The sequence below is a fragment of the Buceros rhinoceros genome, unplaced genomic scaffold (assembly GCF_000710305.1).
Source record: "Buceros rhinoceros silvestris isolate BGI_N320 unplaced genomic scaffold, ASM71030v1 scaffold3347, whole genome shotgun sequence".
Lineage (NCBI taxonomy): Eukaryota > Metazoa > Chordata > Aves > Bucerotiformes > Bucerotidae > Buceros > Buceros rhinoceros.
This window is the reverse complement of record NW_010422664.1, coordinates 157,025-183,061: the sequence shown is the minus strand read 5'-3', so window position 1 is coordinate 183,061 and position 26,037 is coordinate 157,025. Positions and strand designations below refer to the sequence as shown.

General features: G+C 42.3%; 1 protein-coding gene across 1 annotated transcript in view; it reads right to left on the bottom strand.

The window, feature by feature from the left end:
- The window catches only part of DOCK3 (dedicator of cytokinesis 3), a gene marked incomplete at its 5' end in the record, with an annotated part of 177,954 nt that overhangs the window by 12,717 nt on the left and 139,200 nt on the right, over nt 1–26,037 (bottom strand). The window contains 15 exons of the mRNA XM_010140114.1: nt 1,395–1,516; nt 2,375–2,491; nt 3,696–3,779; nt 4,741–4,920; nt 5,375–5,461; nt 5,974–6,140; nt 7,168–7,309; nt 10,693–10,797; nt 12,749–12,835; nt 17,460–17,608; nt 18,319–18,412; nt 18,781–18,841; nt 20,581–20,676; nt 22,659–22,744; nt 25,345–25,493. Coding sequence (XP_010138416.1) covers nt 1,395–1,516; nt 2,375–2,491; nt 3,696–3,779; nt 4,741–4,920; nt 5,375–5,461; nt 5,974–6,140; nt 7,168–7,309; nt 10,693–10,797; nt 12,749–12,835; nt 17,460–17,608; nt 18,319–18,412; nt 18,781–18,841; nt 20,581–20,676; nt 22,659–22,744; nt 25,345–25,493 — 1,726 coding nt within the window. The remainder of the gene's footprint in view (nt 1–1,394; nt 1,517–2,374; nt 2,492–3,695; nt 3,780–4,740; nt 4,921–5,374; nt 5,462–5,973; nt 6,141–7,167; nt 7,310–10,692; nt 10,798–12,748; nt 12,836–17,459; nt 17,609–18,318; nt 18,413–18,780; nt 18,842–20,580; nt 20,677–22,658; nt 22,745–25,344; nt 25,494–26,037) is intronic.

Here is a 26,037-nt window from a genome sequence, read left to right as displayed (position 1 = left end):
TCAGGCCAAGTAGGCTTAAAACAAATCCGCAGATGTGAACAAATATGAAAGAAGTGACAGTAAGGGTACATGTAAGACAAGATAGCATGTAGGATGTAGAATTTCAGAATCCGAAGCCAGGTTAACATCACGTCATGATGCTGGGTGCATATTTACAACAGAACCTTCTGAAACCACTCTCATTTTTAATGCTAAAGTGCGATGAGTGAGAGCAGCTTAAAAAAACATTCCAGAGGAAACCAAGCAGAAGACACAGGTCAAAATACAGTTTTCCCTACTGCATCTGTTGGGCCTCACTGTAACAGTTGAAGGTGAGCGTGTAACTGACAGCAAATAAATGCAGCCCAGTTGGAGTGCAGGCTGCACCCTGAGCTCACTCATGAAATGCATTTTTTCTTTGTCACTCGGAATCACATACACAAATACATGGTCTGTTCACTGTATCATCTCCCTAGGTTGCCCCAAGAACTGAAAAAGGCTTTACAAAGTGAGGATTTTGAGGGAAAAAAAATTACCACCCAGACTCCAATTGTCAACTGCCAAGCCACTAAAGTAGTGTAAGAGCCACTCAATTTTAATAGTGAAAAGAATGTCACCATCCTGGATTCATGGACTCAAGACCAAGTTTCCACAGCTTTTCGTGCTCGGCTTTAAAACCAGCTAAGCTATGTAGACCCACCAAGAGAAATAATCACAGAAGAACAATTACAATTCCGTAATTTCAGTGACATTCCTGTCATGGTTTTCCATAGCGCTGGGGGATGTACATTTTCAACAAGCCATTCTGGCTGGATACAAAACCACTGTTTTGCCCTCAAAATCCCAGTTTTTAAGGATGGGTATTCAGTTTGAATACGCATCCACATTTTCAGATGCTTCTGTGAAGTCTGATCCATTTTTTGGTATTCTGATCAAAAGACCCTGTGGGTCTTTCTTACATTTGGCTCCTGATTTGATCAGAATTATAAGCAACAATGATGTGAACATTTTTTGATCCTTAAAAATGGGTGTATATTGGGTTGGGTTCTAAAACAAGCAGTGAAAAGATAAGGATCATTTTGTTTGCTGTCTGCCCAACAAAAGTAGAAGTTGGAACCTCCCAAGACAGGTTGAATCTGGAGATGTGAGTGGCAGATGCGTGTTTCTGCCTCTACAGTAAGTGAAGTGATGGAGTGACACCTGGAGGTGTTCAGCATTTGCTGCTAATTGCATTTCTCAACTTTTTGACTCCAATCCTCAAACTTTAATAATTAGTACTGAATGAGAACGAAAGGCACTTCTGCCAAAACTCATGCTGCTCCTCTTGCAGCACTGTTAACCACTTCTTGGACCCTTGAATCTTAATGCAACAGCGTGCATTGATCCTAGATACCTCGGCAGAAAACCCAGGGTACCTGTGTCGATGCATCAGCTTCATGCTCTCGGGGCTCATAGGTCCATGCGAAACCAGAACGTTGCTGCGTGGTGTACTAGAGCCAGAACAGGCCGGACTCAGCTTATCCAAACCAGGTAACTCCTGTGAGGAAACACACATGTGCTGAGGTGGTCATGGGAAACTACAGGTTTTCTTCTCAGGAAAATACTGCAGTAAGTAAAGTGCTAACACACGTTTCAAATAATTCTTTTACAGTATAGAAAGAAACCCCGTAGTTTGGGTGCAGTAGTGCTCAAGATAGTGTCTAGGTATCCTTAAAGATTCCACTACACCAGGAGAAGAGAAAGCACTGCGAATTTCTGCGACCCACCTAGCAAAGATGTCTCAAGTGTAGCTGTCTGGGAATACTAATGTACAGCACAGCACGTGCAGGAGGAAAGGCTCCGTCATTCCTGAAGGATGATGTTTGTACTGGTGTCTAGCGGGTGCTGTGAACCATGCTCTGGAGGCAGTTCTGTTGACTGTAGAGGAACTATAGACTCCTAATAGTGCATGGTCTGATCACTGGAGTTGGATGCCTAGTGTAACCAATAGGAATTTCTGTCGCTGTCTATGTAAAAAGCCTTCTGGAGGGCCTAATCCATGTCATGCTACTTCAAATTACAGCAGTTCTTTCAAAGAGCTCAACATCTTTCAACATTCTTTCCTCCTCTGTTTTACATCATTTTCTGGTATGGAAGACGGTAACTGAGAATTAAGCTTTACAATTGTTTTGTGATACAACAAGGAACATGCAAATATTAAAAATTCTAGTTTAAATTAAAGGCTAAATTAACGTACTAGGACACAAGAAGCAAGAATTCTTTTGACAATTTAGCAATCCAGTAGGTTCAATTAATGCTGTATCAGCCCAGTTGTTTTGTGAACCTTACTGCAAATGGTAGGAGTTTAATCATAACTCTGAATAATTCAAAATGGGGAAAGCGACTGTCGGCTTACGTGGTACAGACTGGATCGCATCATCTGGAACTGGTCTATCAGTTTCTTATGCAGGGGACGCATCTCTGGGTGTACAAATTTCTCATGGACTGCCAGACCCACTCCTAAGACGTGTACCTGTTAAAAAAACAGCATCACAAACCCAAATTAATTGTGTCCAAGAGACAGAAAAGAACCTTCTAAAGAAAGTCCTGTGAAACATGCCACTGTGGAGGTAGAGCACTGCTGGTAATTAAGCAAGCCTAGGAGACCTGGCAGGTTCACGCGACTTCAACAAGTACCTGAGGTGTGAGACAAGTTCATTTATGTCATGCTGGATTACTTTTGTTAAGAGCTAACTGTAAAAAAAAAATGATCAGGTTGATCCTCTCCAGAGTTAGCAGCATTGCAGCCTCACAAAGTTAACGCATCATGACAAATTCCTTCCCCCCGCTGTCAGCGAAGGGGTCAAAGTAGCCAACAGAGATTTCTGAAAGGGGTTTCTGATAACCGAGCTGAACAGTGGCAGTGTGGCATGCAGTGCCACTCTTCCTGTTGCCTGGTATTTATTTCTAAAGGTCACTTTCTCAGAAGTCAAACATTAGTGATTGGATGAGATGATATAAGCTCTCCGATGAGACAAACCAGCAGTGATAGCAGGCTTAAGAGGTATACAGTTCCCTACGTGATCCAGTCTGGTCAAACCACAACTAATCTTCAGACGTTCTCGCGAGGGCTGTCGGGAGATAAGCATTATCTGTATTTTACAGATGGGAAATCTGAAATGCAGTTAAGCCATCTGTTGAAGAAACAGGCCTAGTGGCTCTGTTCAGACTTGGGGTGTATCTTGCCAAACTTGCAGCGAAGAGCGATGCGATTTCCTTGTTTCACTCCCATCAAAGCATCCAGCTAGCTTTACCTACCAACATGTTTTGTGGAGACACTAAGGAAAACTAAAACTGCAGATAATGTAAATAGGCCTTAAGTTTACCCACGTAACTCAGCCTGTTTAGACTCAAGCCTCATCTGTCCTGTCTCTAATTATGCTTGAAATTTACTGGAAAGACATAATTCAAAATGCCAAAAATGAATGGCAGGCTTGAAAGATGACTGTTAGATTAGATACAACAAAATTCCTGTACTTTTAGCTGAGCTTCACCTCACGTCCCATAAGGTGTATGGCCTGTTCATAAACTCCTTGGCCATCTTCCCCCGTTCAAATGTACTTTAGATCTCCCGTACAAAAATCCTTTACTTCTGAATGAATCGGTTGGATCTGCTATGTTTGGACTGACTGAGGATGAACCCAGATGCTGCACCAATGTTAATCTGAAAAGCATACCTGTTCCTGCATGAGTTCCTTGAGCTGGGTGATCTTCTCTGCATCTCCAGGGTGCTTTGTGATATAATCTTTATCAAAAAAGGCCTGTAGGAAAAAAAAAAAGTGTGTTCTGCTTACTGGAGGATATTTCATCATGACAAAGTGTCAAAGGATGAGAGGAAAGCGTCCAGAAGTCTTAGGAAAACAAAATATATCAGGCTAACGGCAGCTCGGTTTTATTGCCTTTAGCACTTGGGTATAAAGCTACAGGATGGTTCTAGCGACCTAGACAATTCTGTTCAATCCTGAATCTGACCAAGTTTCCCCAAGTGACAGTGATGAGGAACACCACCGAGACTTGGATCATCCACTTATTTGAATTTTAAATAGTTTTCTTCACGTAACTGCCTAAAGTCAAAGGAGTTAAGTGAGTAAAGTGGTGAACTGATAGGAAGCATGCAGAGTGTTTGGTTCACGGCTCCATAGAGAAGACGTGTCCCACACTGCTGGGCTGCTGCTGTTTCACCCAAAACCTACCTACCACAATGGGGAGTTTAAGTTAACAGCTTGCCAAAGATTACACCAGACAATATACTGCATATAAGATCATTTTAGGTTTGCGGTGAGTCTGGAATTAGGTTAGCAAAGGTCATGGTTCAGTAGCACGAATTAGTGACTTTTCTTGATCACAGGCCTGATCAGTCTCAATTACCACAAGTCCCACTGCCTCTACTGCAGAACGGATTTATAATATAAGCAGCATAAAAGCTGCTTCACTCTTTTACCTGCTAAATGAGGATTTCCAGGTAAGCAAAGTTTCAAGCAGAAGAAACCCCACTGTCAACCGTACCTGCTTGAGTGCAATATCTCAGCTCCACCTTTGGACCCTCCTGTTGACACGTCACTATCCAAGCACTGATGTAAAATAACCAACTAGGGGGTTTAGCCTCATATTTCGATAATGTGCATGAAAATTTCTTGTCTTAAGTCACACTCTCCTTGAAACAGAAATGGAAATAAAACTGAGAAGAGACGATAGTAGATTCAGGAGCAGAGACTGGCTTACCTCCTGGTATCGTGCAATTCCCCCATTAACCGCTGCATCGATCACTCCGTTCAGACACATGCTGAGAAGGTTAATGTTACCATGCATTTGTTTATGCTGGTACTGGCTTATCAGTGTTCTCAGCTCCTGGTTTTTGTTCTCAACCACTTGAATGGCATTTTCCAAAGGACTTACTTCAACCTTAAAGGCAATGAAATATGCTTCAATTCCACGGACACTTCACTGAGATTTATTATCCTTCTTGTGATGAAATTATTCTCTAGGATTGTTCAACGATCTCTCAGGTTGTACTGCTTTGTAGAAAATTAGCTACTTTAACAAAGTTTACCGCTGGCAATGCTGTATTTCAGGTCACTGAGCTGCGATAACTGCTTTCTGTATACTGAAGACACGGCAACAATACCACCACTCCATCTTTTTGGTACTGTGTCCACTATATTGTCATGTTCCCTCACAGAACTCCCTTGATTATATTCAGCAATTATTTAGAGTAAGTGAAGGAAAAAGGATGTACTTAATCATCAGTAAACCTCATAATTTTAAACCGCCAGATTTCAGCCAAAGAGTTTTGCCTATCCCATGCCCTCAGTAACTCATCGTTTCAAACCCCAATTATAGGAACTATTAATGTTACCAGTTCTCTTCTCTCCACTTCAAACCAGCGAGAGATCCCAGGCAAGCTGTGAGTCAGGGTCAGAGTGGTACGTTCAATCCACAAGCTCTGCGAAGAGTAATTGAGGATGTGAGGTGCTCAGTGAATTTCAGTGACATCAGCCCTACACTTACGACAGGTGCGAAGGGGGTAGAGTTCAGCAAAGAATATATTAACCGCCCAAGCAGTAACTGACTTTGCAGAATGTCACCTGAACAACAAAACCAGCATGCTCTAAAGCAACACACTCCACATCTCTATACGAATTTTTAAAGGTTGACCACCAGCTGTGTCATGGGAACATGAACAGTAACAAAAAATTCCAGCCAAACAAAAAACCCGTCCTTGCTTCAAAATGCGTTTTTCTTGGCACTAAAATAACTCACCTTTAAATGGGACAGTGCTTTACTCAGGTCAGGTGTGTAACACTTGGACTCAACAGCTACTTGTTATTTGAGCTACTCTAGTGCCTTTGGCCATCAAATCAGGATTACCTGAAAGGCTGCATCAGCATAAAATAACAAGACAGCATCCACCTTAAAGAGATTAAGACGTAAACACTGCTTATTTGCTACTTCTACCTTAAATTCATTCTCCTTGTCCTTCGGGCCTTTGTGGAAGGGCCTGTCATAGCGGAATTTCCGGATGTTGTTGACTCGGTAAAAGCTCTTTATGCGATCAGGGACACGGTCCATTTGCAGCACGTCTATATTGTCTGGGATGGGAGTCACTGCATAGATCTGTAAATCTGTAAGTTATGTAGTCAAGGAAAGCCACAGGACATCAAACAGGAAAGTAGCTCTGCTGTGGAAAGAAACAGGGTGGTGAATGCCCAAGGTCATGCACCTCTCTTTTCCAACACTCTGCTTTCGCAAGTGGAACAATGGATCACTAGGCTAGAACTACTGGGAGAGTCTACAGGGTCACAGCACCTGACAGCCAGATTAGGATGCAGAGAATATGTAGCAAGACATCAAAATACTTACAGCAGGCAAATATCCAGTTCCTGTTAGCTTTAATTAGAGCCTCATTTGTGGAGGAACTTCAGGAGATCTTGATGTAATTAGGTACCTTAATATGTAATATTTCCCTTTGATAGATTTCACCTTGGATTCTTGAGCTTTGTCTACAAACCAAAGCTGTCCTTATTTCACCAATTCACAGTCCTGTTTAATTAAGCTAGTTTAACCTCAGTGTTACCAACAAGATCTCTGCAAGCATAAACAACCCAGCAAAAATACAGTACAGACCACCGCTCTGTCTATGAAAGTCCCAGTGTTGTACAGCAAAGAGGAGTGAAAAGCATGTGTTACGAAAGACAAGTGGGAAACAGCAGCCCTTTTCAGGAGACTGCACTTGCTGACAGCGTCCTTACGGTTCGAGTCCTGTGCGATATCCTTGGTGTAGTCACATAGGCCAAACAGCAGTGTTCTCATGACCAAACCCTCCCGAAGTCCCTGTGACCCATTAAATGTGACGTTGCTCAGACCTTGAACGTATACACCACTGCACTGGTTGCATTAAATCACCATAGATTACCAAGGGGAGGGATGAGGTTCAAAGCCCCAGGTATAAAAGAGTTCAGCAGTTCAAAAGAAAGGGAGACTGCAAAAAACAAACAAACAAAAAAACCCAAATCCCCCAGACTCAACACCCCCAAAAAACCAAAAACATTTAGGAACAGAGGTATCCAAGCTGATGACCTTTTCCAGCACCTTCCTCCTCTGTGCTCTAGCGCAGTTCTAATTGCAGTTTGCCCTTTCACCGAAGGATACACTGGGCATCACACTGCAATATAGAGTCATCTGGGTGGTTTGGATGTTGCATTGCAATGGCTTGTGGGAACTCACTTAGCATCCTCTGCTGGAAGGCTTCCAGCCTCTCATAGTCATGGCCTCGACATACATATTCTTTGTTCTGCAAGAAGAAGCATAACTTAGTCCCCTTAAAAGTAAGTTAAATTATACTGGCTTTTATCTCACTTTAAATTTTATTGCTTCAAAACCAAAGCTAAATGACATTGTCCATATGCTAATGTGAGAGTAAAATGTTCACGTAACACCACTTACAGGTTTTGCCCCTTTTTCTTTACGATGTATTTCATCAAGAAGGGATGAATCAGTAGACTGCTGCACTGATCCCTCCACAGAACGCTGCCTCTGAGCCACACACACGGAGCATTCAGTCCTGTGGCCTCCTCTTATTTGCTTTTCAGACCACGGGAAAGGGACTGGTTTTAACTGGACTGTACTGAAACCTATCAACCAAAATGTAGGACTAAGCCACCAATGCGGCTGTGGTACTCTGGAAAAGCTGCTGGCAAATAACAAGTTACAGCAGATAGATAGAACTCCTGCGGATTTCACAGAACAGAGGGAAATATTTATCAATTTATGAGTTATATATAACTCACATGAGTTTTATGAGTTTTATATACATATACACACATCAGTTTATCAGTTATGCTTAGAAGTCGTAATGAACAAAAATCATTGTTTAATCATGGCTGTACTGTCACAGCCACAGGATCCACCTCTGATCATGCTGAACAATACAGACAGGGGAGGTCCCGAGGATATCGCAGACTGGTATGGAAAAGCCTTACCAAGAATTCTCAGTTGCCACTTAGCAAATTCCCCTTCAGCCCCTTCCCCTTCACTTTTCTCTTGATGACCAAAATTTTATTTCTGCCAGTAATGGAAAGCTCGCATTTGGCCACTGTGCAGAGTTCCTGGATGCTTTTTGAACCATCTCAAACTTCGAGCAGCAAGACACAAGATTTCTAAAGTCCTGTGTTGTAAAGATGGTATTCAGGGTCCCAGCCCTCTTACCTCAAAACACGGTTTTGACTGGTGTTAGTGTCCTCTGATGCGAGACCAATTAAAGCAAGCAAACTCTCTAATTCTGGTATTTTTAACTCTCATACACACGACAATAACTGGAAGTACAGGGGCCTTTTTCACCTCTCCCCTCCTATTTCTTGCATTTAGAAGCTGCTGTATATGCAATAATGGTTTGTTAATGGCTCTGGAAAAGGGTTCTGGCTGAGCAGTTCTTGATCTTGTAGCAAAATCAAAGAGAAAGCAGCAAAACCCGACAACAAAACGGCCAAGGAGGGCGCTTATCTTTGGCTTTGCCTCTGAGCTTTATGGAGCAGATCTCATGTTCCAGCTGTGACGCACAGCAACCAAGGAACTGGGAGAAAAACTGCATGATGAATCTCGACTGTTCAGTCTGTAATGCCCAAACTCTGCAGCTATTATTAAATCTGAAGCAAGTCCACGTCTGAAGGTGAATCTCTTCATGACACTTACTGCACTCTATTTTAGCTTTTGATTGCAGCAATCTAGAAGAGAGTAACCCTATAAATAAAGTTACTGCGATTCTAAAAATAATGTCCTGAAAACACCTCAAAGCTGAATTTATTACACTTCTCAGACACGGAAGGTGGCTTGTCAGCCCTTACTTGAATTTCTGGTAGGTGGATGACATGGACAGTTTTAATTTACTTATGTAGGAAGGCTAGAAATAAATGCAGAATTCATAGAAACATGAACAATGACTTTGCTAGACAACAGGTCTTCAAAATCAGAGATGTAGAAAGAAACGGTTCTTTTCTGTCTGAAGCTAAACATCAGTAGAAAAGGGAGAACAGGGCCTGGACTTACTTGATCACTTTAAATCACTCCCATATCCATTTGACAATTTTAAAACCATGTAAATCTTTTTCTTCTCTAGAATAGCTGCTTCCTTTCTCTTTACAGTGTGATCCATGCTGATGCGATTGCTAATGGGCTTAGTCTGTGCTTCGCAATGTGTGCGCTGTATGGATCATTAGGGAGGGAAAGGGGGACGATGACTTGTAATGGGATTGCTACGCCAGTGATCTGCTATCAGAAGCACTGCTACCAAATATAACTGCGGAATTAACAAGGATTATCACTATGTACGCTCCTGTTCGCTGAAAACGTCTGCAGCTACGGAGCCATACCGTTAGACTGTTTGGCAAGGAGCAAGTGCTGTGCTCCGAAAACTCGTGCACTGTTAAACCCAGATGCAGGCCATGCAGGATCCAAGATAAACTGTGGGATCCATAACACAATAAGCCAGATTCTCTGACGTCACTTCAAACGCAGGAACACTTATGTGCCATGATGACTTTGTTGTCATTCATTTTCTGAAACATCTGCTGTTAGATATAAAAAAAGAAATTGCCAGTTTTCTCTAGAGATGTTCATGGAAGGGCAGCTACTGCTTCACACTGCAGCACTCGTCATTTCCCCCAATTCCTCTGCACATGGGTTCTACGCTGACTCAGGCTGCTGCATTATGGCACAGTTCAAATCCGCCTTGCAACAACCTAAGTCACTCTTTATCCACTGGTTTGTCACTTTGATTAATTCCAACTTGCCTTTACTTCCCCGCCCTGTGCTTCCATTAAAAGACTGTAATTAAACACCAAGGTTCAAATCCTAGTTAAAACCCCCCTTAGTAATCAGAGGGAGACTGAAGATGCAGTTTTCAACCTGGTGCAGTTTGGGTTTTTGGAGCTTCTTTCTGTGTAACTCAAGAGCGGTGCCATCTCTTTTTTTTGTCCAACCATGTCTTCAAAGAGAACACAAACCACGCACCTCCAGTTGAAAGCATGCTTCAAGTTCATTGTCTTGTCAAGCGAGAGGGCATCTACCACCAATTTTCAGACAGTGCTTACAGCAGTTGTCAGATTAGGTTCCTTCCTTGCTCTGAACTAGCAACAAGACATTTTAGGTTTGATTCCTCATTAGGAAAATAAGATAATTGCACGTTTTAATGAATGGCACACCCAGCTGATCCCGTACACACCAGCAGACAAGCTGGAAGTGGGGATGTGTCCAGAGAAGCTTCTAGGCATTTTGTAGGAGAGAGGAAATGTTCGCTTGTAGATAGCATGAAAGAGTCATCAGTCTGGCATTAGAATCATTCTGTCGTGTGAGACTTTTTAACATGTGGTAATCTGAGATGATGAAAATTAGTTGCATTGCTGCAATACAGCATTTTGCTTAATATATAGAGGCAATTTGTGCTGCATCTGCAGACGGTCAAAAACACACAGAGGCATGAGTCAGATTTCTGATGTCTGCTCCTAGGAACGCTCCCAGTGGACCACATCCTTCAGCTCAGCCAGAAAGCTGTTTCTGTTTGTGCAGGCGTAAAAGGGTAAGCTGAACGGCAGACATCATATCTCCACCACAGAAATACAAAGCCTTAACTGCTCTTCTGAGCCCAGTCCCTTTGTTGTGTTTTGTGTAAGTCTGGCTTACCCGCAGAAAAAATGGGAATTTCCGACCATAAAAACCAACTCTGAAAAACTCAGGTTCTAAGCGCTGCTGTTCCATGATGTTATCGTAATAGGTGGCTTCCATTTTCTGTGGAGGGAAAAAGACAGCTGCTCTCAGACCCGTAAAGCTGCACTGAAAACACCGGAATCTGAAGACACATTAAAAATGTCGCATTACTCTTTTAACCCCACAAGTTTTAATGAAAAGACCAAAATTCTTTCAAAGACAAAAATTATTAATTTAACAGCTTACATGGTGGAGCAGACTATAGTATCATTACACTAATTTTACAGTTTTGGAGATGACATAGGAAAATCTCTCTGTTGTATCTTATTTTAAATTAAGCAGGTCACGCATGTAATGGTCTTTGCATTGCAGAATTAACGACAAAGCTGAGACTGAGATCTGTGTTGCCTGGCTCACAGTGTCCTAGTCTCTCCTACAGCTCAAATCTAAACTACTGTCTGGAAAATTGCACCGGTGCAATGGTTTTGGCTTAACCGAGTTGAGGGGCATGAAACAGATCAAACAAAGTAGGTTCAACTACTAAACCAGGAGGTTTAACATGGAGGAAAAAGGGGGTTTGGAAAAAGTAAATGGTCTTTCTGTAGCTCTAATTATTAGTTTTGTGGCACTGTGCTAGCGCTTGTATGCGGAGTGGGATCTCAGGACCCCTTGCCAAACCGAACCTCAGTTAAAATCTCACAAGAATTTCACTGTAGCAAAAAGATTGCTTTTTAAAGAGAACAATCACTTTGCCATCATTGCTTCCACTGCAGGGAACCCTGACAGCAGCTCTGACTTGGAATATCGCACCAAGGTTTTGTCCTTGGTTCCCATATGCATTGACTCCTTTTCTATACTGGAGAAGGTCCCAAAGTCATTGCAGGAAGAATAAAGGAATGCGTTGAATGACATTACTGGCAGAGAGGCAAACGCTTCAGAGTGGGAGGAAATTCAACTCAGGTCAGGTCAACACAGAGTTGGGAAACTTGAACAGAAAACAGATCACACACCAGTGAGCACAAGGGTGAAGTGAACTGGTTATACTGATCAGCTGAGATGCTCTTCACCTGCCAGCTGATAAATCCAAATAATAGAGAGGCAGCAGCAAGAGCTGATTTACTGATGTTTTAGGAAAGGAAGTCTTGATGCACAACTTGACTAAACCTTTAATACATTTGTTTGCTCATCATTCGTGATCACTTTAACGATATGGTATTTCCTGTACACCAGGATAAACTTTTGCCTTGCTCTATTTTAGATGTCTATGACAAACAAGCGCACAAACAAGGTGGTCACTTGAATTCTATTTAGGGCCACTCTGAAGAAACAGGTTATTCAGCAGGGCAGCTCATGAGACCTCGCTCAGCAGGTACCCTCAGAGGAGAACAGATTTGACTTTTTGAAGAGAACGTACAGCCCTGTGTGTAAGAGCGCATCCGCATCGCATAAACCGTACGTTTGGGTATGCGTGCGCTACCCTGGGGGACAAAAGCAGACGAACTCTTTTCACATTCACAAAGCCATTAAATAATGACCGCAACTTTGAGTTTTTCTGATTAAAGCACGATGCTGCAAATGTGCCCTGATTTCCTCACGTGTTTGGTTTTACTGGAGGACCAGATTCTTAGGATGCCATAAGTGTTTGCCTTCTCCATTCTTTTTCTCTGGTTCCTCTTTTGTCAACTGAGGCACAAGCTGTCCTCGATATTTTGGGAATTAAAATGAAACGCCAGTATTTTTTTAAAAAGCTATTTTATGCAAGAAGATATATAAATATGCAGTTGCAATAGCAAGCCCAGCTCCTTTGTGTGTGCTGTCTCCATATACTCGTGGGAGTTAACTGCTGGCAGGATTTACTTCAGCAGGCCTACAGAGTCATCCAGATGAATCAGTGGCAAAGGAGTCACTGTAAACGCATGGCGCTGTATAGGGAATATGTTTATTTTTTAAATTCAGAAAGTTCTGACAGGAGAGCAAGATTCCTTGGGGAATGACAGGAGAGCGTGCAAGGAGAGGAACTGCTGCTACTTACCCGAATCCAGCTGAGGCTCTGATAATCATAGAGACTTTCATACTGTATGGCCAGTTCTCGGCACAGTGGGATCCCAAACTCCCAGCTCTGTGAAACCAAAGCAAATCACACTTACAGTAAACAGAACATTATTGTCAGCTCAGCTGAGAGGAGTACGGAAACTCAGTTTTGGAAATTCATTTGGAATGAGATGCCGGGGATTAAATGTGAAAATGCAACGTGATGAACAAGCTTCCATTAAACATCAGATTAATTCCTCCTTCAAGACAGTAACTGAGGCATATCTTCCACTGAAACAACACACACACACTGCTTGTTACTGGCAGTGCACTCACAAGGGTGGGAACTTATCTACAGAAGGGTAATACAAGCAGCAACACCCCTTCAGCCCACCCCCAGTATCTCCTTTGCTTTCTGCACTAAAACTCTCCACCATAAAGAGTGAGGGCATAGCTCCTCAGCAAAGCACTCCCAGGCATGAGAGCATGAACCTGTCCAGCAATGGGAAACACTCAGAGAGAGACCAAACATCCTCAGAACTGACCTGCACCGCTGCACTCAGTAGCTATCCACACCGAGAACTGAAAGCGAAACTCAGTTCTTCAACTAAGTCTGCGCACAGTAAACCTTCCCAGCACACCACGCTCATCACCCGCAGAGGCAGCGGGGAGAGAGACGGAGTTTGGGCACACCCTCACTGAGAGGGAGGAAGACTCCCCTGTTACCTCACCCAGCTCCTCAGAGTGCTCACTGTACACCGCTCAGCTGAAATCTCCTCTCCCACCCTCTTTTACCTGCACAGATTTGAAGCCTTTTGGGGGAGTGGCTGTTTCCTACCATACTCGTGTAAAGGTCTGCAACACCAAGGTCTCGGCTGGACCTTTACTGCATTAACTGTTAAGCGTTACGGGGCCAACTTGCCCAAACTGGGACCCTGCTGTAGTGAAAGCAAAATTAATGTGTGACTTAGACTATCACCTTAAGTTTTAAGAATATTAATTGCAATACTGTAAATTATTGGTAACAGTAATTAACAGTAATTATGTAAAATATTAGCACTTAATATGGAAATAGTTTTTCTGCTTATATGTACCTTCAACTTGAAAAAGTGAATCCCTACATGGTTTGATCTAGTGTATCAGGTGCTTTACAATGCCTCCCTTTATGCACACCCATTTGTAGTATCTGTTCTCTCATCCTTAACACCAGCAAACTTTTTTCTAGCAAAAAAAGTAGCAAAACCAGAAAGTGTAATGTTGTATTAAAATAAGGAATAGTTGTAAGAACTGAAAAGGCAAAAATAATTGATCCTACATTGCTTTAGCTTCAGTTGATTACAAGAACTTACATAAGATCTTGCTAAATAAAAGATTATTTCAGAATCAGTTTGGATATTCTGATAGTATTAGTTGTGTAGGATGATGGGAAGCCTGATAAATACAGTAAAGAACAGTTACTTGACTAGTCAGAGTATTACTCGTGTTTTCATGATCCCAAATTAACAAGATTTTTGCTGTGGGTTGTCAAAGTCCATGACATACAAACTGATACACTGAACTGGGGTTAACAACGTTAACGGTTTGTATTAGCAAACACAAACACCACTGCATTTTTTGTAGGCTTCGACATTCTTAACAGAGATATTATGCATTCATTTTCAGTCCTTAGCTGATCTATTTACTTGAAAGAATGGAAAAGTCTCTTTTAAAACAAGTGGCCAGGAATATGGCTTTTGTCGCACAGTGTGAGCAGAGTCTCACTTCCACATGGGATGCTGTGGCTAAAGCCTGTGTAATCCTCTGAACTGTCTCCTGGACAGAAGCAGAAAGCTAGCTGCCCTCTTCCCTTCCTGTGATCTGAAAGATGTCACCTTTTCATGCGCATTTTCTGACGTGAACTGAATTAAGTTAACAACACAGAACCACATCTTATTTCTTTTTATACCAGCTCTTCTACCTGCACCCTGATACTATTTCTGTCATCCTAACTTGGGCTTTCTCTCTTTGTTTTAGCTAGAGAAATTAGCCAGAGAAATTCCACTGTGCTAGCAGAATATTCTGTAGATACAAGATGAGACAAAGCGAAGAAACATAATCTACAGGAAACATAATCTCTCTTCTTGGAGAGAAGAGAGACTTTGCAGATACTTGAAAAGAGAATGAACGTGTATGTGAATCACTGGGATCCTCGCTTTCGAAGTCTGTGATGGTAACAAGTACATCTTCACAGTGTAGAAATTTAATGTGTAATTCCACGTGCTACACAAGTGTCACTTCCCTCTAAAGCATCATTCTTCCCCCTTCAAATAATTTCCTAATGTCTCCACTGTTAATTTCCCTCATTACTGCTGGTCTGCTGACATTGGATCTGTTGGCATGTTCCATATTATGCCTTTCACTTGAAAAGCACATTCATATGATGTTTATTGCAGCTTTCTCCTATGGCACCAGCAACTCTCAGCAGAGCAGTGCTGCCTGCACGCAGGGAAGCACAGGTAAAGACAATCACCATGCAGGAATGGCAGCTTTTATCTACTCCCATCCCAGGGTGCAGATTTCTTTTGGAAATACGACTCAGTGAGGGTGCACAAGAAAAATCAGTTCAAATGTTGGGTATGGAGCACGTGATCTAAAAATGATCTGCTTTGGAAATACAGCTTTGGGTCTCTCACAGCACTTGGCGGAGACCAAGGAGAATACACACTGTGATGCTGTGATGGGAGCTGGTCAGAGGTTTTAATTAATAAAATCTAGCAGTGATCTGGACAGAAAAAGGCTGTGTAGTTTTCAAAGTGTTGCTGTTCAGAAGCGTGATCAACCGGGTTCCAATTGTTCCATTCATATTTCTAGCCTTTAACTACAAAACCTTGAGTTTTAACAGACAAAATCTTAACTGTGAGTTAAAAAAAAAAATCTCCATTTCTGAAGTTATGCACTTGCAGACGCTGCTGACAAAGCCATAAACCCATTCAAAATTTCATAGCAGCAGTCAGTAGGAAGGAGTACACCATCCCAGCGTGCAGGCTACAGGGGCTTTGGAATGCCTTGTTCCTTCCCAGCACAGGGCTGCTATGACAATACTGGGAATGGGAGTGACTCCACCCTGCACCCCTCTGCAGTGCTCCAGGGCTGCCGTGGGCCATGCCACCACTGCCCGCCCTCCATGGGCATGCCCTTTATGTTGAACTTGAGACAGTCTGGTGGCCATAGCTCTTCCCCACTCCTGTGCTAAGAAAATTTCCCTGTTGAAAAGGAAGAATTTTTACACCCTTTTCAAGCTGCTTTGACCCCCTTACTTGGAGGACAATGTCAGAAGCGCACGAGAAACAGAACGCTAAAAATACAACTGACGGACACAGAACAGCAATTTCCACTCCTCGGGACTGAGGAGGGACCATCTTAAGGTAGTGCAGAAAGAAACTATCAGACAAAAGTTGAGGGAAGCAAGTTTCTTCCATTTCCTGGGCTGTTCCCTGTTGCACAGCAACAGGAAGAGCGCTGAAGAGCAGCAGGAGGATCTGGCTTCTCAGCATCTTTCACTTCCAAAGTCTGAGTGACATACACACCGCTGAAGTGGATTATTTAGTCATTCAGCTACCATTTATAATAAAGGAGGATTAAAACACAAAGCCAAGTAACTCCAAAATCATCCACTGGGGAAAAAGCCTCAAGAGGTTAGGAGGTTTAGAGCAAAATGACATCAAGTTCTTACTCCCTGTTGGTACACAGACGGATTGCCTGTTTTTGTCAAAAATGCAGACTCACTTGTTTTACACAGTGCCTACATCACCTTTGTCTAGTCAGTGCAGTACTGCAGTATTTGCACAAGTCAGTAATTTACTTTAAGTGCAGTCTGGAAAACCCTGAAAATTTCTGAAGAGACCCATATCACATTTGTATTTAATGCCACTGTCACTGCCATCCCAGGCAGTAAGAACCCTGAGGTGCACACATGGACATTACCTTTCAGTAATTACCTTTCAGTAATGTAAGCTATCGGAATTTTTCTAGAGAAGGGAAAAATTTGAAAACATTCTCAAAGGTGATAGCACTTTTATGGTTCACCTCTGAAATGTTCCCAAAATGTCATGACACAAGGGACTGCAACACCTACGCCTGCAGTCATTTAAAAAAATAAAATTATTGTATGAAAAACATACCGAAGATGTGAAATTGAAATGTATTGATTTCCTTCTTGTGCAGTGGATGAAACTGCACTTGAATTGAAAGCCACTTTAAACCAACAGTGACGCCGAAAAGACTTTAATCTTTTCAAGTACAGGGACTCCTACAGCGCACTGCCTGCCATTTACTTCTGTCGGTTAGAAACAAAACAAGTCCTGACGTGAGTCATAACCCAGCAGTTCGCACAGACAACTACAAAACGCAGCCCTGCCCCCAAAAGCCGAGGAGCTGGCACTCGTAGAGCTTTCTGCCCTATCAGGTGATCCGGTTTAAGGTGTAAAAATGTTCTGGTGTTTTTCCTCTTGGCTACCTAAACTCGTTCCCACTGTTATACATAAGGAAATACCCATTATCCATTTTCTCATCTGGTTTTTCATCCAGGGAGCCAAGAAGCAATTTGTCAAGTTACAAAACCTTTTGATGCCAATTTACTTGCAGGCTACTGAAGTGGGATGACAGGCTTGCAAGCCCTAAGTAAGTCAGGACAAGGGAAGGAAGCTGCTGGAAGAGAGAAGAAGTTGGCATACCTTCCCTTTGTTGAAGTAATGGATAATCTTACGGCACAGACCTTCCTTACGTTGCCACTCTGACTGAGATGGATAATGCAGGAACTCTCTCAGAGGTCTGTCCTCCCACTGAAGCAACTCACAGTACAAAAGCAAAGTAAATGCAGCCTCTGTTGGAAGTACAGTTATTGAACACTGCATCAATGACAACAAATAAATACAGCCCAAACTCTGAAAGGTCACTAGAGATGCTGCTTAAACAGTGGGGAATTTCTGATGTACAATTTGAGAAAAAACTGCAGTCTTAGATGATCGTTACATTGTTCAATTACTTAAAACAGCAGCACAAAGGTATTCCCTGTGAATCTGAGTTTTAGGTACAAATCTGTCAAGTTTCCTTTTAGTACTGCCTTGATTTAAGTGCACGATCAGATATTCAGATACATAACTAGATTTGGGGCCCGCAGCTGCAAACAGCGTGGGCAGCACAGAATTAGAGTCTATACACTTTCTAAGTGCTCTCTAAATAGTACAATGCAAGGAAATATGGCAAATGATAATACAACACCGGGTTTGTGATTTTCATCTTCCTCTCATTTCGATTCTACTGCTGTGATTTTTTTGATCAACATTCCTCATGGAACGCTTTAATGTAAAATCTGGGGTGTTACAGAGTAGTCATATGGTTGTGTGGGCACAGACACAAACTGTTTCACTTGAGGAAACGGGCTGGACCTCAACTTCCTATTTTCCCAACTGCCATAACTGATTCATGCAAGTTTTTTTCCAAAAGAATGAATCAGATGTTAGAGTAGAACATCAGGAGAGTCAAAAACTTTCACCGGGATTTCAAACAGACCCCATACGATGTCTCGCTAACCTGTATAGTTCTCAGCCTGCAGGTGCATGTCACACAGCTTGTGGATATAGCGGATGTACATCTCCTCCTTGTTGATTTCGGATTTATAGAAATTCTGTGAAATTAAAAGTCGTTACTGAGACTCTTCATTCCAGACAATCAGCTGATTCACACCGACTTAACCCACTGATTTTATCATGATTTTTGCTGAAAGGAAAGGCAACAGAGGTTGCAGAACTCTGTCACAGGGATGCTCAGAACTGGACAAGGCCCTGAGGAACCTGACCTATTTGGCCCCGCTTTAAGCAGCGTTGGACCACAGGCCTCCAGGGGATCCTTACAACCCCTGTCATTCTGTTCTCTTTTCCCAGTGCTCGGATTCTGAAGCTACCCTTGCCCGACACAGATTCCTGTCCCAGCCTTTCCCATCCCAACTTCGACACACTGCACAGCTTCACAAAGAGATAAAGGAAACATCTTTACCATAAGGTTAACAGTGCAGCCAATTTTCTTGTTTTCTGTTTCATCTCCTTTCATGCAGTCCCTAAGGAAAAGGAATATGGAAATATACATCTGCAAAAAAAGGTCCTTTTAAAATGAATTTGAAGCTATCTTATCCTCCAGAGTTTTCTCGAAGCACAACAGTTAACCATATACTTTTTTAAAATAAAGCTTCTGTGATAAAAATTTCCTTATATGGTGTAAATGATATGACAATTGTGTCCTCTTACATGTCTGCATCTGAGAACAAGCACCTGAAATGACTGCTGCTTCACATCTTACAAGAACCTGAACATTAGGTAATAGTGGCCAAAAAAAATCTGAACAAAGACCTACTATAAAAGTGAGGAACTATTATTGATCTCCAGATGTTAGTGTTGAGTGGCTTTGTAGTCAAAGGGTTCACTTCCATCAATTCAGCTTTCCAGCGCACTGTGAGATACAACCTGAGTAATTCCGACTTGATCACAAACGTTTTCATAGGGAAGTTAAACTCAAGAATTTATCTTTAGTTTCTGGAATATTTTAGAAATTGTATCTATTCAGGCAGTACAAAAAGTGTAAGACTTCAGAAATTACTACTCTTGACTTGAAGAAGTCACATTCATTTGTGAAAGAGAGGTCACATTCGTAAAGCAGAGACACAGCAAGCTGTCTTGAGAACTACGCTGTCAGCTAACTGGCAGCTGCACGCCGGGAGAGGCCTGGGTGTTTCCAAACACTGCTGCAGAGCCCTGCTCTGCTCCGGGAATGAAAAAATCTGCTCTGCATTAAAAATCCATTACAAACGGGTATCTGTTCTTCAGTTAAGCATGAAAATGTGTATCAAAGTTGCCTTGATAGCAAATTTCATCAAAGAAAACACCAGCTCCCTCGCGTTCCCTTTCCGTGTGTCTCAGATGCCTGGTCTTGCGGAGTATTGTACAGCAGCTCTTGTCAGGAGCCAGCCGGGAGTTTGGACCACACTGGTAAGGACAAGAGCAGCAAACTGAAGAGCACAGAGAAGGGTTCGGAACTGCAGAACTCCCAGCCTAGCCACAGGTTTGCACCTGGAGTTAGCAGCCGCAGCAAAAATCATGGGAAATCCTGTCACTAGGCTAAAGATAGAAATATTTGGGGCAGTTCTGTAGAGTTTCAAATTGTCTGTCATTCCATAAAAACAACTGTTATGGGGTGTGTGTGTATATGTGTATGTATGTGTATATATATGTGTGAAGTTAAAACATTTTCTTGTAACTGAGTCAACGCTCCGCTGTAACGGCACAGCAGTCCTCCAAACTCCAGTCTCAAACCAAACCAAAGACGCTAATTTATAGCGGAGTCTAGCACACACGAGCCACCAGCTGACATGTCAGACTTCCCTCAGACGAGAGGTTTTCCAGCCCTGCGCTCTAGATGAGGCGTCTAGCACACCTCGGTGCAGTGAGGCATTTGAGATCGTTCTTGCATTTAGCCTCTGTCGTGCTGAATTAGGTGAGACCATTTTGATGATAGAAGGAACTAATCATTTAGCAACCTGATTAAACCTTAGTACAAAACTACAAATTACAAAATGTCTTTATCTTTGCTGTTACGAGGAATGAGCACCCAAGAATGACAGGATGAGGAGAGGGTTTTTACTCAGAAGCCAGCAGCAGTGAGTTAGCCTGGCTTACACAGTACTTGCCAGAAGAGAAGCATGCAGCTTGATGAACAATACAAATACTCCTGTAGAAAAGAAATTTGGTACTGCCTCGTTATGAGCTTCTCGTACTTGGAATACATGACTGCTGTGCCAGATACCTGTAGTCAAGCAGACGCTCCATGAGACGAGTAACTGATGTAACAAAGGAGATTCCAGTCTCCCTCCATGTTTCCTGCTCAATCTTCTCCAGCAGACTGTTGGGAGATGAAAAGGCAGCAGATGAGGCTTCCAGGGAAATGGTACAGAGTACACAGACAGCTGTGGACAACCTGCTTTCCCCCTCATCAAACAAATTCATAGAATTACTGTCTTACCTGGGATAAGGCCCAAAGAGCTGGGTTCTACTCCAGGCAGCGTGAAGCAAAGACAAGGAAATTACAGGATTGACAGAAGGAAAAATATCTTCACATTGCCATTTAAAACAGATGAAAAAGAGCAGCGCTCATGGCACTGGCTGATTCCTACATATCACCTGTAGTTTAGATGCTGCTAACCGCAGCCAGAAGTTGGAAGGGAGTCTGAACCTAATACAAATGCCTCTTTGCTCATCCCCACTTTAATTTTCGTCTTTTCGTCTCTAATGGGCCAACCAACCCTGAATCGCAATTTCTTTAAACAGTAAATAAATAAAGGTTTATCTTTTCCTTCTCAGCAAATTGACAGTACAGGGAGCATCCCACTGAGACAACTGTGAAGGATGAGGGAAGGCGAGCGTGAGAACACTGAAAAACGTATTTAAAAAGTGAAAAAAGAAAGCAAATTTACAGGCTGATTTCCTGAAACTGTATCTCTGGCCTAAGAAATTCTATTGGGCACCATACCTGTCCTCAAAAGAGGCAAACTCTTCTCTACTAGAATGATTTCCAGCTGAGGGAGCCAATTCATATTTCAGCGGTATCGCTGAGACAGCAGAATTCAGGGTCAACTGTTTATTTCACACAGCATCTATTAACTTTGTGGAATTGTTTCCTCACACTGTTCTCGGGAAAGTCAGTAGCAGACTTAAAGGTTGCTGGGCTTCCAGGCTGTGTTTCTTCAAAATACAAGCAGTCACTATCCTCTAAAAATAAGTAACAAGCTGCAGGCCCCAAATTCTTAACATTTTGGGTAACGAATGTCTTCCACCTGAGCAAAGGAAATGCACAATACTCCCCTTGCCAGGTGAGTGATAATAAAAAGGATAGCCATTTTCTTTCCTTTATCCCTGAAACACACTCACGCTATCTGTGCACGTGAAGTGCCAGACCTCCCGAGGCTGAACTGGCACAAATCAAAACTGAATACATTTCCACACTTCCTAAGGAGAGGCGTACAGCATGGGTAGGCTTGTCTGTCTCCAAAATGAATGAATGTGCAAGTGTCAATTCAGAACTACGAGAAATACAGTGAAATGAAGGTTTATGCCTCAAACTGCCAGCATGCTGTTGGGAGTCACACAGAATTGTCTGGCATATATGGTTAAAATTCTGCTAATGATCTCACCAGCTCACTAAATTATTAACAGATTGAGGGTTAACTGCTCTGGAGTCTCACAGTTCCAAATAAGTCTGTTTGAAATGAACAGCATCACTGGAAATGACATTGGGTGTGAGGTCAGTAATCAAAGATAACTCAGGGGAAAGTCAGATGCAAAGTCTCTAAGTTTCTCCTTCCAAGTGACTGATTTTTGGTGTGAAAGGGAGTGGAAATACAGTGTCATGGCAGACTGGAGGATGCAACTTGTAACTGTTGAACCAACCAAAATACGACCTTCAAAAATTTCACGCAGCAGAAGACAATGCCAAGGAAGGTCTCTTCTGCTGTGACAAGGCCTGACATGCTGGATAGTGCCCTGTTTGTCCAAACAACCCCAAGGCTACGATTTCACTTACTGCATGTAAAAAGAAAGACACCGGTTCCTCCGGCAGATCAGTTTTTGAGAGGAGAATGATAACTACTTACCTGCGCAGCCTTAAATTAGATTTCACAGAAAGACAACAAAGAACAGTTTAGGTTTTTACATTCCTTTCAGAATTAGAGTGGCGTATCTGTTTCACTGAGCCACGTCATGACAACCTGCCAGAAAGCCCTTGCTGTTCTCACTGAAAATCAGCACTGCACTGCAGCTGCACACATCACGCTTTGGCTCTTTCCAGGACGCTGCACACCGCAGTGAGCAGAAACCGGCATAGCTTACAGCAGGCTGAAGAGCTCCCTGTAGTTCTCATCGCCCTTCCCTTCGGATACCAGGCTGTCCAGCTTATCGATCAGCTCGGCTTCCACCTGGATGAAGGAGTGGTGGGTTACAAATTAGCTGTTCGTGTAGAAGACAAGAGGACCAAACAGTTGGAAGACTGGAAGAGTGTTTTATTTCTCATGCCCCGGGGTTGCCCACTTCTACATGCAAGTGATTTATTTCTCTGTGGCTCAGTTAAGCGGACACACTTTTCTCATTTTGCAGTGAAATAGGACGAAAATAAAATTATCCTTTTGCTTATCATGTACTAAATGAACATCCCAGCGGGGGTAATGCTGCTTCTTCAGAGGAATTTCTGAAGTTTATTGTCTTATCGAGTAAATCACTAGACAGACACGCTTTCTGTGAACCAGTTTTTCAGATAAACTATATCCTGTACTGTTATGGAATATCCACACGAGAAACTAATTGGTGGCATGATCACCACTGGTCTGCTGTCATGGTTTGGCTGGTAGGCAATTGGTTTCCAGTCATGGAGGCATCCTTACACCGGAACATTATTTGTTCATTAGATCCCCTCTGTGATCATATATATGCATTTGCTTTTCACACTTTGTATAGAGGGCCACAACAGTATCATTATGTTTCTCTTCCCTTACAAAGGTTTTGAATACGTATTAACTTCCCCCAGGTCTAACACATCCTATTATCAAGTTTGATACCCGTTATTCCCATAAAATTGATTCAAGTGCTGAAATCGAGGTATCAAACATTAGACAAGACGAGTTAATGTAGTTTTGAAAGCAGCAGTCTTCCTGATCTTCCCGTAGTCATGTAGTACTAATGAAGACAAAGGCTCCTAAAGGTGGAAACCGTTTGCAAAAAATATGGCTTTCTCTTTGTTTCTATTTAAAGACAAGCACAGTTTGAGCTTCTCTATGGTTTTTGGCTGCCAAATTGCAAAGAAAGTAAAGATGAGAAGGAAAAGCAAATCACCCAGTGGCACACAAATGGAATTGGTGCTCTTGTTGCAGAAATCATTAAAGGGAGACCTGATTTAGGCCGTGAATCAGACTGGACTGTTATCCAGCATCACTGAAAAAATAACCTTGTTAAAACACAAGCTGCTGAAGAAAATAAAGAGCTTAAGAATGAATTCCCAGGGTTTTTCCATTTACTGACAACCAATTTAGTGTTCAAAAAGCGAGGAGAAGCTCAAAATTAAAAAGAACTACCCTGTCTGCTTGTGATCTACAGTGACTTGACAGAAATCGGTAACGCACCTGTCCAGCTCTCTGGCGTTAGACAGCACAACAAATAACTTCCTGGTCCCAGCAGCTAGTGTTAATCAGGTTTAATACAGCTTGTGCTGTTTACCTCATTATTTCGTTCTCACTAATAGGGATGATTATTCTGTCTTTACTCTTAGGAAGTTATGATATATGCTTCATAAAACAGGGTGTAAATTTGCTCCACGGGTACTTGAAGAAATATTCTTGGTACTCTAGTTTTGAATACATTAGTGAGTATAAACATGACATTAAGATTATGCAGAGCTCATCGATACAAACTATAGACAGGTCCAGAAGCTAGCAGATGACTGTAGGTACTTAAAACTGTCAATGCCAGAGCACCGACTGTCCTGCGGTTGTGCTAAAACAAACACAAAGAGGACCACAATCAAATGCTATTAATATTAGAAAATACTAATGATAGTAATAATAGTAAAAATCAAGTAACAATGAAGAGGAAACAAAACATGAGCTCTTTTCCACGCAGCCTTTAGCAGGTCAGGTTATGGAAAAGGCCTGTTATTCTCCTGGAACAATAGATGAGACCTGACATTTTAATGGTGTGTGGATAACAAATAATCACATGGCTCCTGATTATTTAAATGAAAGGATTTACTCCTTCAGAGCACTTATCTGCAAATACTTGTCCTCAGTATTGGCCCAGATGCAATGGCAACGAAGCACTGCCATCTGAGGATCCAGTCCACACTGATCCTTCAGCATTAATACTTTGCACTTCAGGGATCTGTTTTGCAGTGGACAAGTCAAGCAGTTCTCTGACCACGACTGGGCGATGAAGTGATGAGGACTCCTCTCCCTGTTTTGCTGTCAGAGCTCACAGCAGGTCGAAACTACAGAACTGCTGCTGGCATTACCACTGCAGGAGAGCTGCTACCAGTTCTCAAAAACCGCCCAGTCTAAGCCCGGTATAATTCTGTAATCATACAATACCACTTTCTAGGTGGAAATTGCAGAGACGCCAAGACTGCTGTCTTCACAAATACTGGCTAAATCTTTACATCTCCATTTTTGGTTCTCATCTGACCCATTTAATGGTTGGCTGATAATCTGAAGGAAACCAATGGGAGCAGTGAGAGCCCTGCACTTACAAAATTCTTTTCTTTTCCTCATGTCCAGTATGCTGTGCACATCACTCCTCATTTCTGTTCATGGGAAATGTAGCCTGCTGCAAAGTGCACTCTTTAAATAATCTTGGGAGTCTAATAGTTTTGTGAATTATACTTCAAATTTTCTCTTTGTATATATTTACATCACAGCATCATCTTCACAATCAGAAAAGGATCAACAGATACAAACTCCTTGCTTCCAGCTGGACATTGCAGACAGACAGAGGAAGAAAAAGAACACTGCAAATGCTGGGGAAGCAACTTCACCTGTTTGAAGTTGCCATTCTTTCTCTGCTCCCAGTCCATCATGTCGTGGAAGATCGGGATCATGATATTCCGGACTTCTGGTTGTGGAACAAGCGTAACACCAAGGAAGGGGCCAATCATTCCCGGAATAAAGTGAATCTTATGCTCACCTGTACAACACAAAGGAACCATAATTAAATAAAAGCCTGGCACTGAGAAGATGGGGAACCCCTGCAATAACGACCCATACTAAGTAGTAGACATGAGCATTAGAAAAGCAAACACATTCTTTTCCGGATAAGAAACTGGAAAAACAATATTTGGTTTACCCCATTCCTTGCAAAGTCTCTAAGAGCTTTTTTAATTTCACTGTGAACGCCTTCAGCACAAACTGTCAGTGCATTTTACTTGCAAAGGAATTCAAACTGTCAAAAATAACCAAACTAAAACATACTAACCAGGAGGAAAAGAGGCCACAGATACTTCTAACTTATGAAAACAGAGGTTTTGAAAGGCTGGTGAGAACAACGGTATTTAACAGAACGTATGTCGATTGCAACGAACTACAGAGCTCAGCGCTATGGAAGTCTCACTTTCGTAACTGACCTTGACTTGGGACCAATCGTGCTGCTTCTCAGCAACAGAGACCCAGGGCCCTTCTAACAGTCTCTTCTGGGGCACGCTGACTGTGCAGCCACAGAGAATAAACCGAAT